The sequence below is a fragment of the Corvus kubaryi genome, unplaced genomic scaffold, assembly GCF_017639235.1.
Source record: "Corvus kubaryi isolate FWS band 111438036 unplaced genomic scaffold, C.kubaryi_AGA036_p1.0 76, whole genome shotgun sequence".
NCBI lineage: Eukaryota > Metazoa > Chordata > Aves > Passeriformes > Corvidae > Corvus > Corvus kubaryi.
Genome location: NW_024582063.1, coordinates 8,094,295 through 8,106,533, shown reverse-complemented (window position 1 = coordinate 8,106,533; position 12,239 = coordinate 8,094,295). Strand labels below are relative to the sequence as shown.

Sequence of the window (12,239 nt, the reverse complement as noted above, 5' to 3'; positions counted from 1 at the left end):
GGGAAGGAACATTTATTTCTGTTGCAAAAGTTAATGGTTGAGGCTAAGGCTGGAATTGGGTTAACTGCTCCTGTTATGATTATTAGTGGTGGCAAGAAAATTGAGTTGGGTTTGGTTACTTACATTGCCCTGTTGACATATTCCTTAGCTTTCCCTGGGTCAGTTGAAACCACCTTAGCTTATAAAGGTTTTGAGATAGACAAAAGGTGTGAAAACTTCTTCAGTTTTCCTGTCCCTGTCTTCAGCTTGCTTGTCCAAGTTGCTGTAGTCCATGTAGTAGAGATGGAGTCCTCTCCTGTATTTCTTTTATCTTTTTCTTTTTTCCTTGCCTATATCTCTTTTTTCCCATCTAGTCTGATTGTTGCTGGCCTTGAAATGTAAATTTATTGGTCACAGGAGTAGGAGGACACCTCTGTATCCCCATAAGACTTCTTCCTGACTGTGGAACTAACGCCACAGGAGGCAGCAGGAACAGGGTCCAGTTCTGGTATGACTCTTCCCTCACCTGGTGAATTGGTGAAAAGTAAATTCCCTTCCTCAAGTGCACCAGTTAGCAGCATCTCCCTGTACTGCTGTAGGATGAAAGGCATGCTTTCAACAATCTATTTATAGAACCCAAATACCCCTAAGTCCATGGAAGAACAATACAGTTCACAGCAACATTGAAGTCCCTTGTCCTTTGGAATAGTTTGGCTACAGATTTAAACAGATTCACAACAATCCTCTATCCTTTGTATAGAAATGACTGGAAATATTTCTGTTTATTTCTTTTGCTTTTTGGGCAAAACACTATATCATGTTTCAGATCATGACCTGAAAATATCTAATGCCCTCTGTTTAAGTGCAGTGGAGAACATTTTGATTTTCGTGGATGCTAGCTTGGATGTAGCAGCTCAGTTCTTATTCATCTTTCAGACCGTTAAATCTGACATATGTACTCCATGGGAAATAGAAATAATTTTGTTCCTCATGATTATGAAACCATTAGAAAGGATGAGTTACATCTGTAATGGATGTCCATTAATATAATTATTGTATTTAATAATAGGCAACCTGCCGGCTTGGATTTTCTTAATGCTTATACCGAGAGAGTCACTAATATTGACCTTTTCAAAGGACTATGGAGCTTTTGCCTTCCTTCAGATGAAGGCAACTGGAGATGTTCACAGCACCCCCACCATCTGGAATAGACTGCCTAGCAGCACTGAAAGACAGATGTAGCTATTAGACAGGCTCTTGGTTCAATCCATTTATGTGTTGATGTTTCTCGGGTAAGATTTTTCACCTCTCTACTATAGCAATGTAGATTTGAGACTTACAGCAGAAATTCTGAGTGGGTGGTAGGGAAGTGAACAACTTAGGAAGCCAGTCTTGCTCCAGAGATGCTACTTGGATGGAAGTCAGACTCATCAGAAAGGCTCATTACAATTTCCTAATGTCTCATTGCCATCATCCAAAAAAATAGCTTAATTGAATGCAAACGACGTGTGAAATGTTTGAGTGTCTGGCATCACCTATTTTGTGTGTAAATATTTAAATGTTATCTTATAGGTTATTGTTTTTCTAACATGCAACACTTTTTCTAAGACACAGCAGCGATCCATCTGCCTCAAATATATAAAAGCACCCATCTTTTCTATAACTGAAATGTTCTCTTGTATAATTGAAACAAAGTTTTAGTCAGTTTCTGAAAAGTGACAGTAAATAACTCCATTTTCCTGCTAGGGATATGGATTTATGCTGTCTCTTTCTAGCGATACAGTCTCACAGTCTTCAAATCAATCCTAGCTCCACAGACCTGTTGGGCATAGCAAGTTACTGCAGATCTAGCTGCAGACAGCATCCATCTGATTCTGTTCATCCAGGAGGAACAGAATCCAGCTTTCAAAATCCATCCTTGGCTGGGCTGAAATTGGCAGTTCATGAGCATGTATGAAGAGATCATCTGCTTAAGGAAAGGCTGTTTCTCTCTTCTTTGGAGGAGGATGATCTTATAAGAAAAAATGAATGCAGTAAATAGCTGAAAGCTGTGCCAGATAAAACAGAATGGAATTGGCTTCTTGGTTACCCAAATTTCTCCCTTTTCATACTCCATTCTCCCCTCCAAATTGGCAGCCTTTTTGTGAGCACTCATTCCTTCCCCTAACTGTTGGCTAAGAGGCCATTTCTAAGGCTGATGCAATATCATTCAAGATGAGAATGCTTTTCTTAGAAACACAAGTTGTCATACTCCTATAATTTCCCCTAAAAGCCAAATACATTCTCATGCCACACTGTTCCATGTAAAATGGCCATAACAGTTCATTTTTCCTTCCCAGACATTCATGGCCACAGCATAAATATTAATTTAAAACCAACCTGGTGACTGCCAGTAACTTACCTCACGGTTACATAGATTCTTCCATGGAGACATGGGGTGTCTTTTTCTTGGGGGGAACTCCAGCTTAGCAAGGTGAGTAGGACTATGTTAATTGCAGTCTTCCTTATTTCGTTAGGCTTCAACCTTTGTGAGTCATCTGTTGTTTCCTTTTTCCCTTCTGAAGTAAGGAATCTGTACTTTCCTTTGTTTTTCACTAAATTTTGAAGTATTAATAGAATCTCTTCTTGGTTTCTTTTTTTTTTTTTTAATCAATCATTTCTTTTAAAACTCATTTTGCTTCTTAGTCTTTCTGTTATTGCATTCTAGTGCTATTTCCTCATATTCATTCTTGCTCTATTCTTCCATATCCATCCTTAGTCCTGTGGCTCTCTTTCACTTTTAATATCATTAATAGCTTAAATACTAGTAAATATTTAAATTAGTAAAAATTTTATTAAGAATTGATACAAACAATTTATTTTGCACCTTTCATAACAAGTACATAATTCTGGATATACTTCTACATAAAAATAGTCACATAAATGCTTATACTCATTTGGATCTTTTAAATTCTTGTCACACTGAGGGAAAATAATTTTCTTTTCAGTTTTTGGTTCATCACCTTTTATTTTCTCTGCAGCTGTGGTTTTGTGTCAGTGTAATATGTAATATGAAAACACAAAAAATCTTCCTATTGTTTAATAATACTTCTTGTGCCAACAGGTGCACATAGATGTTTATGCCTTTAAAAATATAATTTTGCATCTAAAATTCACACTTTAATTCCTCTGGATCTCTCTCCTATTTCTTAGATGAAAACAAAATCATCATCACAAGTACTTTAATTATACCTGAAATCAATGGTGCCGATACTACAGTTTTACCTGTGGTGCTGTTGAACGTGCATAGGTTCAAACCTTTACCCTCCAATAGTATCAGTAGATCAGAATTTTGTAGGTATTGTATGACTTTTCTGTAATTGATGTGCAATTCAGGGGCTGAAGTACTATGCAGGAGCAGTTTTATCCCTAATTCTTCCAGTTCTGGCACAGTTAAGGTATCTTATTTTGCCCAAGGATTTGTATTTCTACAGTAGAATACAGTCAATATTGCCTTAGTAAAATAATACAAGATTGAATGGAGAAGCATTGTGGCACCTGTGTATAGAAGATTGGTTATTTAGGATGCATATGTCTTTGAGAGGGGACAAATTTTTATTTAGAGAAATAGTTTGCATTTCTAACTCTTAAGAGTTGCATGTGGGAATTTTACAAAGTGCTCTTTGTCACTGATTACTAAAGGAATTAAATTAATCTGATAGGATTTGATAAGAAAAATATTTGCTTTGAATATCTTACTCATAATAATGTCAGTCTTTCAGTGGTGCAGTTTATCCCCATAAATGGCATATCTGGTATGAATATATAAAACAATACACTTATAGGAAAGTTGTGTCTTCACAGGGCAGTATAATTGATGCCTTTACTTAAATAAGGAAAACATTTGTCATTTCAACAAAGTCACAGATTCAGTCAAAGAGTGCACTCCTGGTTTATTTCCCCAAGCTCATTTAGGGCTTGCTTGCTGAAATGCTAAACTTGCCCATTTCAAGGGTTAGCAGGTTTACAGCCTACCTGTAGGACAATTTTCAGCTATTGTGGCTGATGTGAGTAGTAATAGCTAGAAGCTAAGATGTGGCAAACAAGAGCTCATTAAAAGCTGATTCACTGTAAGACAGCATGTGAGCACTCTCTTTCAGCTCAGAGAGTTCGGTTAAAATCAACACCTGCAATTCCTGAAACTCAGCTGGTTTTGGTCAGGAGGAAAATGACATCAGATGCAAGACAGAGGGGAAGATGTTGGTGTTTAGGAAGATGTTGAGGTCTGATTATTTGTTTTTTAACCCCCTGACAAGGACTAAGAGTGCTCACGGGATAAAGCTTTGAAGGAACAACATTCCCATGTGTTCAGGTGTCTCTGCGCACTGGCTTTGAACTTGGGCTATGTTTGGAATTGGCCCATTTTCTCAGATACTGAGAATTGAGGCCAGTTACCCCAGATGATGAAGTAAGTGGTATCTTTAGCCTAGTATTTTTAGTAACTGGGTGGTGTTAATTGTCTTGTGGGACATTCAAGTGTTTCCTCTATGTATTTTTGGTAGCTTTCCATGCCTTAGGTGTGAGGCAAGCATCTGAACTTTGCTGAACTTTGTCAGCAGTAAAGTCTTTTATTACCTTCTTCAGAGAAGGGCAATTTGAGTAATCGGTTTTATTTATTCCAATACAGTATGTCAACAGGTTTATACCTTATGCTAGAAGGCAGAAACTTTGAATGCTTTCTGTCTTCTATTAGCTGATGTAGCACAGTAAAAATTTTTCTGGTACAATAGGGAAAATGATTCTGGGGTCAATTCCAAGATTTGGTGTACTTTGCTTCTCTGCTCCAAAGCCCAGATTGCTGTGTGTATGCATTGTGTGTGGCTGTGGGACACCAGTCAAAACTGACTGTATTTTCATATGCTAAAATTACACCAGAAGAAACTTGGAATTGATTCATGGAGTTTTTGATGGAAGAAGAGAGACAGGTAAAGCACTTTTGAGGGGTTAAGAATATTCTTGAACTCTATTGAAATGCATAATTTGGACTTTTGGGGGAATATATTCACAACTGCAAGTTGCAGTCAGCACAGGAAATAAAATATAGATAAACGGACAAGAGGACAGGATAAAGGAAAAAAAAGCCCAAATCTTTTCTTAAAGCAGATAAATGTATGGAACTAATTATTGGGGCTTTTCTAAACCTAAAATTTCTCTATCTGACATGAAAATCTTCTGGGCTATCTAAGTGTGTTCTACAGCAGAGACTAAAGAGATTCCTGAAAAAATGTTTTTGGTGACGGAGAGAAAAGAATAGGGAAAAGAAAGGAAGGAAATAGACGGTAAGGACAAGATTGAAATTAATATAAGATATACTAGCTGTAATGCTTTTTTCAGTTTCTAGGAAATGCAAATTACTCAAATTGAAGATCATGAAGAGATTTGATATCAGAGTTAAGGCTGCATAATCTTAGGCTACAAATGAGATTTGGATTATTTTATCAAAGAAAAGATAATTTGATCTGCCTTAATTCTCAGTGGAAAACCCAGCAGAGATCTCATTCCCTTAGGAATTCCAAGAAAACTTGTCAATTACTCTCTTATTCATAGAGTCTAACTCCTGCTCTGGATTTACACATGAAGATTTTCATTAACTGTCTCATATGAAGTGAACTCAATTCATACTTTTCTAATTATTGTCAGTACCCATGTGCAGGCACACGAGATTTATAGGGAGTTGTGGCAATTGCTCACAGAAATGAGTTACACAATTTAACAGAAATGAGAAGTGAGACCAGGCAATTTGTGTGCTTCTGTAACAACCAAATGATCAAAAATGGCCCCAGTGAAGAGAATCAATCATCTGAAAGCATTTTCATAAACATGCACACCAGAAAAATGGTCTTGCCTGTAGAAAAAAAAGCCAAGCAATCAAAACAGAATTAGAGCAGAAACACAGGCTGTGTGGAAAATCTCTCATGATCATTTATACTTTCAGGCTTGCTTTGACCACCTTTGGTCATTCTTGTAGTTCTAAGAACTCCATATTTGTTTTTTACCTTAAATTCCTGGGGCTTGGTTTTCTGTGGTATTGATTTTGGTCGGTTCTTAAGGTGGTAGCATGTACAAGTTTGTTTTCACAGAGAGACAGAAGGATGGATGAAAATTTCTGTATCACTTCAAATTAAATGGGAGCAGAGCAGCAGTGTCTATCAGAACAGTTGAGTTACTTACAGAGTAGCTGGGATCCTGTACTATAAATGCACAAAAATAGAAACATTCTCTAATTTAAAGAACTTCTTACACTAGTTACTAGTAACAAATAACACACTGGTAAGTCTTGCTGCAAGGCAGATTTTCCTTTAATTTGCATGTCCATCTCCACCATAGTTATCCGGCTCTTGGTAAGAATAAAGTTTCAAAGTCAAAAAAATACTATTGTGTTCCTATTTTGTTTGGCCTTTGTCAAATACAACTCATAGTTCCAACTTTTAACTGCAAGCAAAAGACTAACAATCAAAGAAGAAAAAACCCTGGTAGTCTACAATGTTTGCCTGATGTCAAGGCTTTAAGCAAAATATTAGAGCTCCTGGTGGAAAGCTGTGAAATTTAGGTGTGAGAAACTATTGAAGTATCTACCACAGGGACTCACATATGGCGCTTCTCCCTATCAAGAACTTCTGTGAAAATCTTCAGAAATGACATCATATGACTGTACATGAGCACTATGTTTTAATTCTATCACACATGGTTCTGTTTCTGGTTCGGTCCATATTAGCAACCTGTGAAATTCATGAGAAAAAGTTCATTTTTCATTGAATAGGAGTGGGAAATAGGAGTTCTCTGTAACACAGCCTTCAGAAACAGGTGCTGGTTTTTTCTGATTGTATTATTTTGGAGTTCATCTCTTGCCTGAAAAAGACTTTGGATATTAAATAGTGGCTTGAAAATGAAGCATTCATAATTGTTTGGCTACATTTTAAAATCCCAGAGGTCAAGCTAGACTTTCTTTTGCTGATGAAGATATTCCCTTTTTGTGGATGCATATATTTACGAGTGGATTATACAGAATATTTAAGAGAGAGAGAGAGATGGTTACATTCACTCTCTTAATCCCTCACCATATCTTCAGATATTTAAAATATGTCAGAAATTTAAGAATAAGATTATATGACTGCCATATCACCACATTACTTAAAATGCTATTCTTTCTCTGCTTTGTTAGGTGACTGTTGTGACAATTATATTTTCACAAATATTATGACTAGCAGACCAGATCTTCTGTGTAAGATTCCTCTGTGATATGATTTTCTAGAATATGGAATAATTGCAACAAATTGTTTTCTTTTAAGGAATTCAATGAAAATATAAGCCGTATGCCTCAAATTCATGACATCTGAACTTGGCAAGTCTGTGTACAACGGAAGGTAAGGACCTAAATGAATCAGGATCCTTTTTCAAAATGTGTATCTGACATATTCATGATATTGTAGCACATGGGGTGGAAGGAGGGATGGGGGAGACAATTAAATTTCAAAAATACTTACAAAAAAGAAAACCAAATTCTAAGGATTATGTTATTCCCTCCTTAAGACCACTAACTCTTCATCAGTGTCCTGATCAATAACAGTTGAGAAAAGAGCCTATTTTGTCACTGCTCCTTAGGAAACTCATAAATAAGAAAAGGAATTGTAGCAATGTACATCTTCCTTCTTTAAACAATGGAACAAATTTTCTACTTGGAGGCACACCTGCCGTCCTGGGGGCCTTTCAGCAGCAATTAGACTGTATGCTGCATATGGCTCACGTGAATGATGCTTAAGAAAAGAAGAATTAATGGGAGCACTAGCTTTCATTTATTATTTTAAAGAAGGTATGTTCTTTTTAAACCTTCTGGAATATTTCAGATAAAATTATTCAATCTTTTAAGAGACTCAAGTAATTTTGGTTCAGGTTTGTAAGCACTTCCTAACGTGTTTATCAGCTGCCCTTTGTAAAGTACTAGGAACATTTAAAACATTCTATAAATGCCACATGTCATAATTAGTAACTTACCAGTTTACCTTTACTTGTGTATTTAGTATTTGGACAGGAAATACGGAGAGAGAAAACAAGAGTGTTTCGGACAAGAATATGTTATGACGAGATGACTTGTTCAGAAGACTTCTTCAAGACAGCAATAAAGAAAATGCTGTATCTTAGAACAAAAGCATGGTGACTTCTGAATATTACATCACCAAATGAGGAACCCACAAGCAAGACATAATTTTTACTGTAAGTACCGCTACTAAAGACAAATACTTTATTTAGTTAAGCATTGCAGGTTTTAATCAGTCTCCATTATTGAGATGGTGAACTAGAATGAAGAATTAGATTAATTGATTAAGAATTGAATTATAGAAAATGCCTGAATGACATATAGATCCATTCTACATAAGGGTGGCTTATTTTAGTTAATGACCTTTTTTTGAAATGTCAATTTTGTAGGAAGGTCTGTTTAGACACAGCACTTGTATATATATTGAAGATTTGCTATATCTGCATGGTATTTAGGAAAATTAGACCACTTATCCAGTACGTTATTACTGAGAATGCTTATTTGGGAAGCTGAAGATACCCTTTGTCCTGATCACAAACATCACTTATATACTGTGCATATTTATTTACATGTAACAATGTGACGACTAATTTGGAGCTTGGAAATTAGGAAACTGTTGAATAGAGTGATCTTTATCCAAAAAACAACACTTAAAGCATTGTTTTAACTTAAAAACCTTAATGTAAATAGTCCCTACCGCAGTCAGATATTAAAAGTCCTTGAATTTCTGTTTGGGAATTACCAGCAGGTATGTAAGTTAGGACTGGAAAGTTTTCTCAGGCCCTGAGGAAATATCAGTCAAAATCTTACAAAGAAAAAATTAATGCTTCAGTGCTTAGATCAAATGAAAGAGGAAAACCTGTTTGCAGGTCTTTATCAGACAAGGGACAGGGACTTGTACTGTAGGTTTCTGAATTAGAGATGAGTCTTTTGAGCTACTAGAAAAAGAAACTGGGTTCAGAATATTTCCCTTGCTTTTTTGAGGTGTTTTTTTGCCTTCCCCCCCCCCCCCCAAAATTTAGAAAATATCTGCTTACTTCCAATATGATGTATTTGCTTTTTGTTTGTAAGCAGGAATTTTCTCCTCCTGCTTGGTTGCCTGTAGTCCTCACAGAGCATAAGGGTCAACACAATCTTGAGTAATAAATAATCTTGGATTGGGCATCAACAACTTACTGCCTTCGTAGTGGAACCTTTAATGCCATGCAACAGAACTTTATTCTCTGATGCAGTTCTGCTGATTGCAGTTTTGTATCCCTTTTGAATTACTGTATACTGTTCAATGTGTCTGAAAGCGAACTAGAATTTGTCTTTCTTTTAGATGTTTAATCATGCTGAAGTGATGCCTTCCGAAATACTTAGCCCTGTTAACTGAAGGATCACTTTCCCTTGAAATAATAGAACTGTAATCTTATACTGCTTTTACTGCTTTAAGGTGTGTACCACAGAGGTGGATGTTCAGTCTGGAGTTGCTGATTGAAAAGTCTCAGCCTGCTGGTGATTTCTCCTTGTTTTACTTCATTCCTGCTCTGCTGTCTTGGGGTTATTAGTGATTACATACTTTTCTCTAGATTTAGTTTAACATTGCTTTCTCATGTCAGAGTCTTTAGACAACCTGTCAACCATGAGCATTACAGCTGAGGAATGAGCAGTTTTGCATCTTTAGGAAGCTGATGTACTCAACCATTTATTTTTAAATACTGAAACCAAACACCATCACCAATTTATTTTCTAACAGGTTTTTATCCCATGATCACTTTTTTCCCATGAATCTTAAAGGCATGGAAAAGAGCTGAAGTAAGTTACACCGAAGTACCAAGGTTGCTGTAGCATCCAAGTGTAGCTGTTCTGTTGCTTGAGGCACCACTGTAAAATCATGACAAATGAAGAATACATTTGCAAGGTCTAAAGGAGACCTTAGGCAGGTTGAATGTAATTACATGGCTAGAATTCAAGTAAGGCTCCAGGACCACCTGGGAAGGGAGGTGTTGCTGTTAGTACGGTGCCAGGCAGGAATTGTATTTAGATTATTTACTACAAAATAACATGAAGAGTAACCTAAAGTGCACCCATAATTTAGAATGATAGAATACTAAAGAGAAAAACCTACTGTGTGAGTAATTTCCAACCTAGTAATGAAGCATAATGGAATAGAACCATCATGCTATATTATGCAATCTGCTTTTTATAGAATGTGTGAATATAGATTCAGTTATTTGCTGCCTATTGGGGGAAATTACACCAACTTAATATTCAAAACCCAAAAGTACTTTTCAAAAGTAAAGGGAAGGAAGTAGCAACTCTGTCTTCTCTGAAGTGGAAGTTTCATATAGGAGCTTGGATTAGCAGAATATAGGCCTTTTCTGTATCTTACCTGTGGCATTAAATCTGAAGGGTATATTAGAATAGATGTCAAAAGAAAGTTGCTGCACCATATGGGGGGAACGTGGGGGTAAATACCATAAAACACTTTAAATATGAAAAATAAAACATAACGCACACAAGCCAACAAGATCAGACAGGATGTGAAGGTTGTGTGTAATGAACATTTAATATGTACATCCTTTGGGTTATTGATGCTATTTCAGTATTTGCATGACAGTTGTTTCCAGAAAAGCCATAATCTAAATTAAGAATGGTGAAATAAGAATGGAAACAAGGAAAAATCATAAGCAGTCTAATAGCACAAACAGCAGCTCAGCATCTTTCTCTGAGGATGCTGGAGAAGCTGAGGTAAAAGTCTTTTAGAAGAATGGAAGGAAAAAAATATTTCTGGTATTTCTAAATGCCTTAGAAATAGGCATTATGTTGGAAAGTGGAGGAGAAAGAGGAGAAGACTGCCCCCGAATTGGCAGTCATTGTTTGGCTAATTGCTCACCTTGCAAATATTTTTAGAACATCCTAGATCATGCTGCAGCCAAAGGAATGCTGTTTCATTCTTGTAGCCTCTCTTTCATTGGTCTTTAACCTTTCTTGTTTTCTAGATTAGTTAAGGAGCTGCATCAACAAATACAGCTGAGCATTTGTCAGCCCTACAGCTGTAAGGACTTAGATTGCAAAGATTATTTAAATTTATGTATGCTTAGTATGTGTTTTTTGCATTTCTCCTGGGCCTTGGTGAGAATTCCACTTGGTCAAGATCTTGAATTTGGAAGTATACCAAGTGCAGGAACAAGGGAAAGCTGAAAAATGTCTGGCGGAAGAAAAAGTGTCAGGGTTTGGAAAAGATTGAACAAAAAACCAGATGGAAATTAATTCCCAATACCTGTCAAGTATGAAGTCAAGAAGATCTGCAGTACTGACAAAGCGTGTTTGAGAATTTGAGAGGCATCGTGTTGAGATTAAGCAGGCTTTTCGTATTTTTATTTTAATATGATTGATTGACATAGATGAAATAGATGGTAGTTTAACTTTCTTGTATGCACAATCACTTCCCATCTAAACTAGTCTGCAATTAAAAGAGAGGATTTACTTCCTACATCCACTTTTGGAAGAGATAGGAACCACTGTTCTGGCAGGCAAATTCACATAACCTTCAACATGGTATAATGCTGAAATCTTCAGTATGATGTGGTAAGCCACAAAATAACATGAAGACAAATACCTTTTTGGATTCCTTCCATTGTTTTATTTATTACATCGTTCTTTATTTTTCACTGGTGGAGAGGAAAAAAAGTACATGATTTAAAGTAGTTGTGACCACTTTTAAGCAGTTTCAAGTTTTGAGACAATTGTCCGTCTCTGATTTTTTGAGTTACTCAAAGAGAGCCTATCTTTCTAAAGGGAGGTCAGAGTGGGCTGGGAGAGGGATATTTTTATTCCTGAAGTGTTTCCTGTAAAGATAAATGCAGGTTCACAGTGAAATGTAATATACTGTAGTCCAGGTTTCCACAGCACAACTTCGCTGGGTTTTTTTGACTTCCTCTTTCACAGCCCCAGGAGTTTAGGCCAGAAGCTAAGAGTTCCTTTCCTAACTGTTCTGCCTGCTAATGTTGACTAACAAAACCCACAAAATTTGAGCAGGATCTGTTTCCTGTTGATATAAACAATCCAAAATGTTTGGGTATTATTGTCCAGTGTGATTTTTTGGAATAAGTACTGATTAAAAATTGCCTGTGACTTTTGAGTTTTGGCCTCCAGAAGCATTGCTGCATTAGCACTCTCCTAAATCAAAATCAGTGGTAAC

The 12,239-nt window shown here is 36.5% G+C and overlaps 1 protein-coding gene across 4 annotated transcripts in view; it reads left to right on the top strand.

The window, feature by feature from the left end:
• Positions 1-12,239, top strand: part of KCNK2 (potassium two pore domain channel subfamily K member 2) — a 68,565-nt gene that overhangs the window by 15,182 nt on the left and 41,144 nt on the right. For 3 of the 4 annotated variants that reach the window (XM_042051724.1, XM_042051725.1, XM_042051727.1), the window contains exons 2-3: positions 7,308-7,382; positions 8,037-8,229. In XM_042051724.1, the coding sequence (XP_041907658.1) occupies positions 8,196-8,229 (34 nt within the window). In that variant the 5' untranslated portion in view covers positions 7,308-7,382; positions 8,037-8,195. Of the gene's footprint in view, positions 1-2,307; positions 2,453-7,307; positions 7,383-8,036; positions 8,230-12,239 lie in introns of those variants that run through there. The other variant, XM_042051726.1, reaches the window with a different exon arrangement.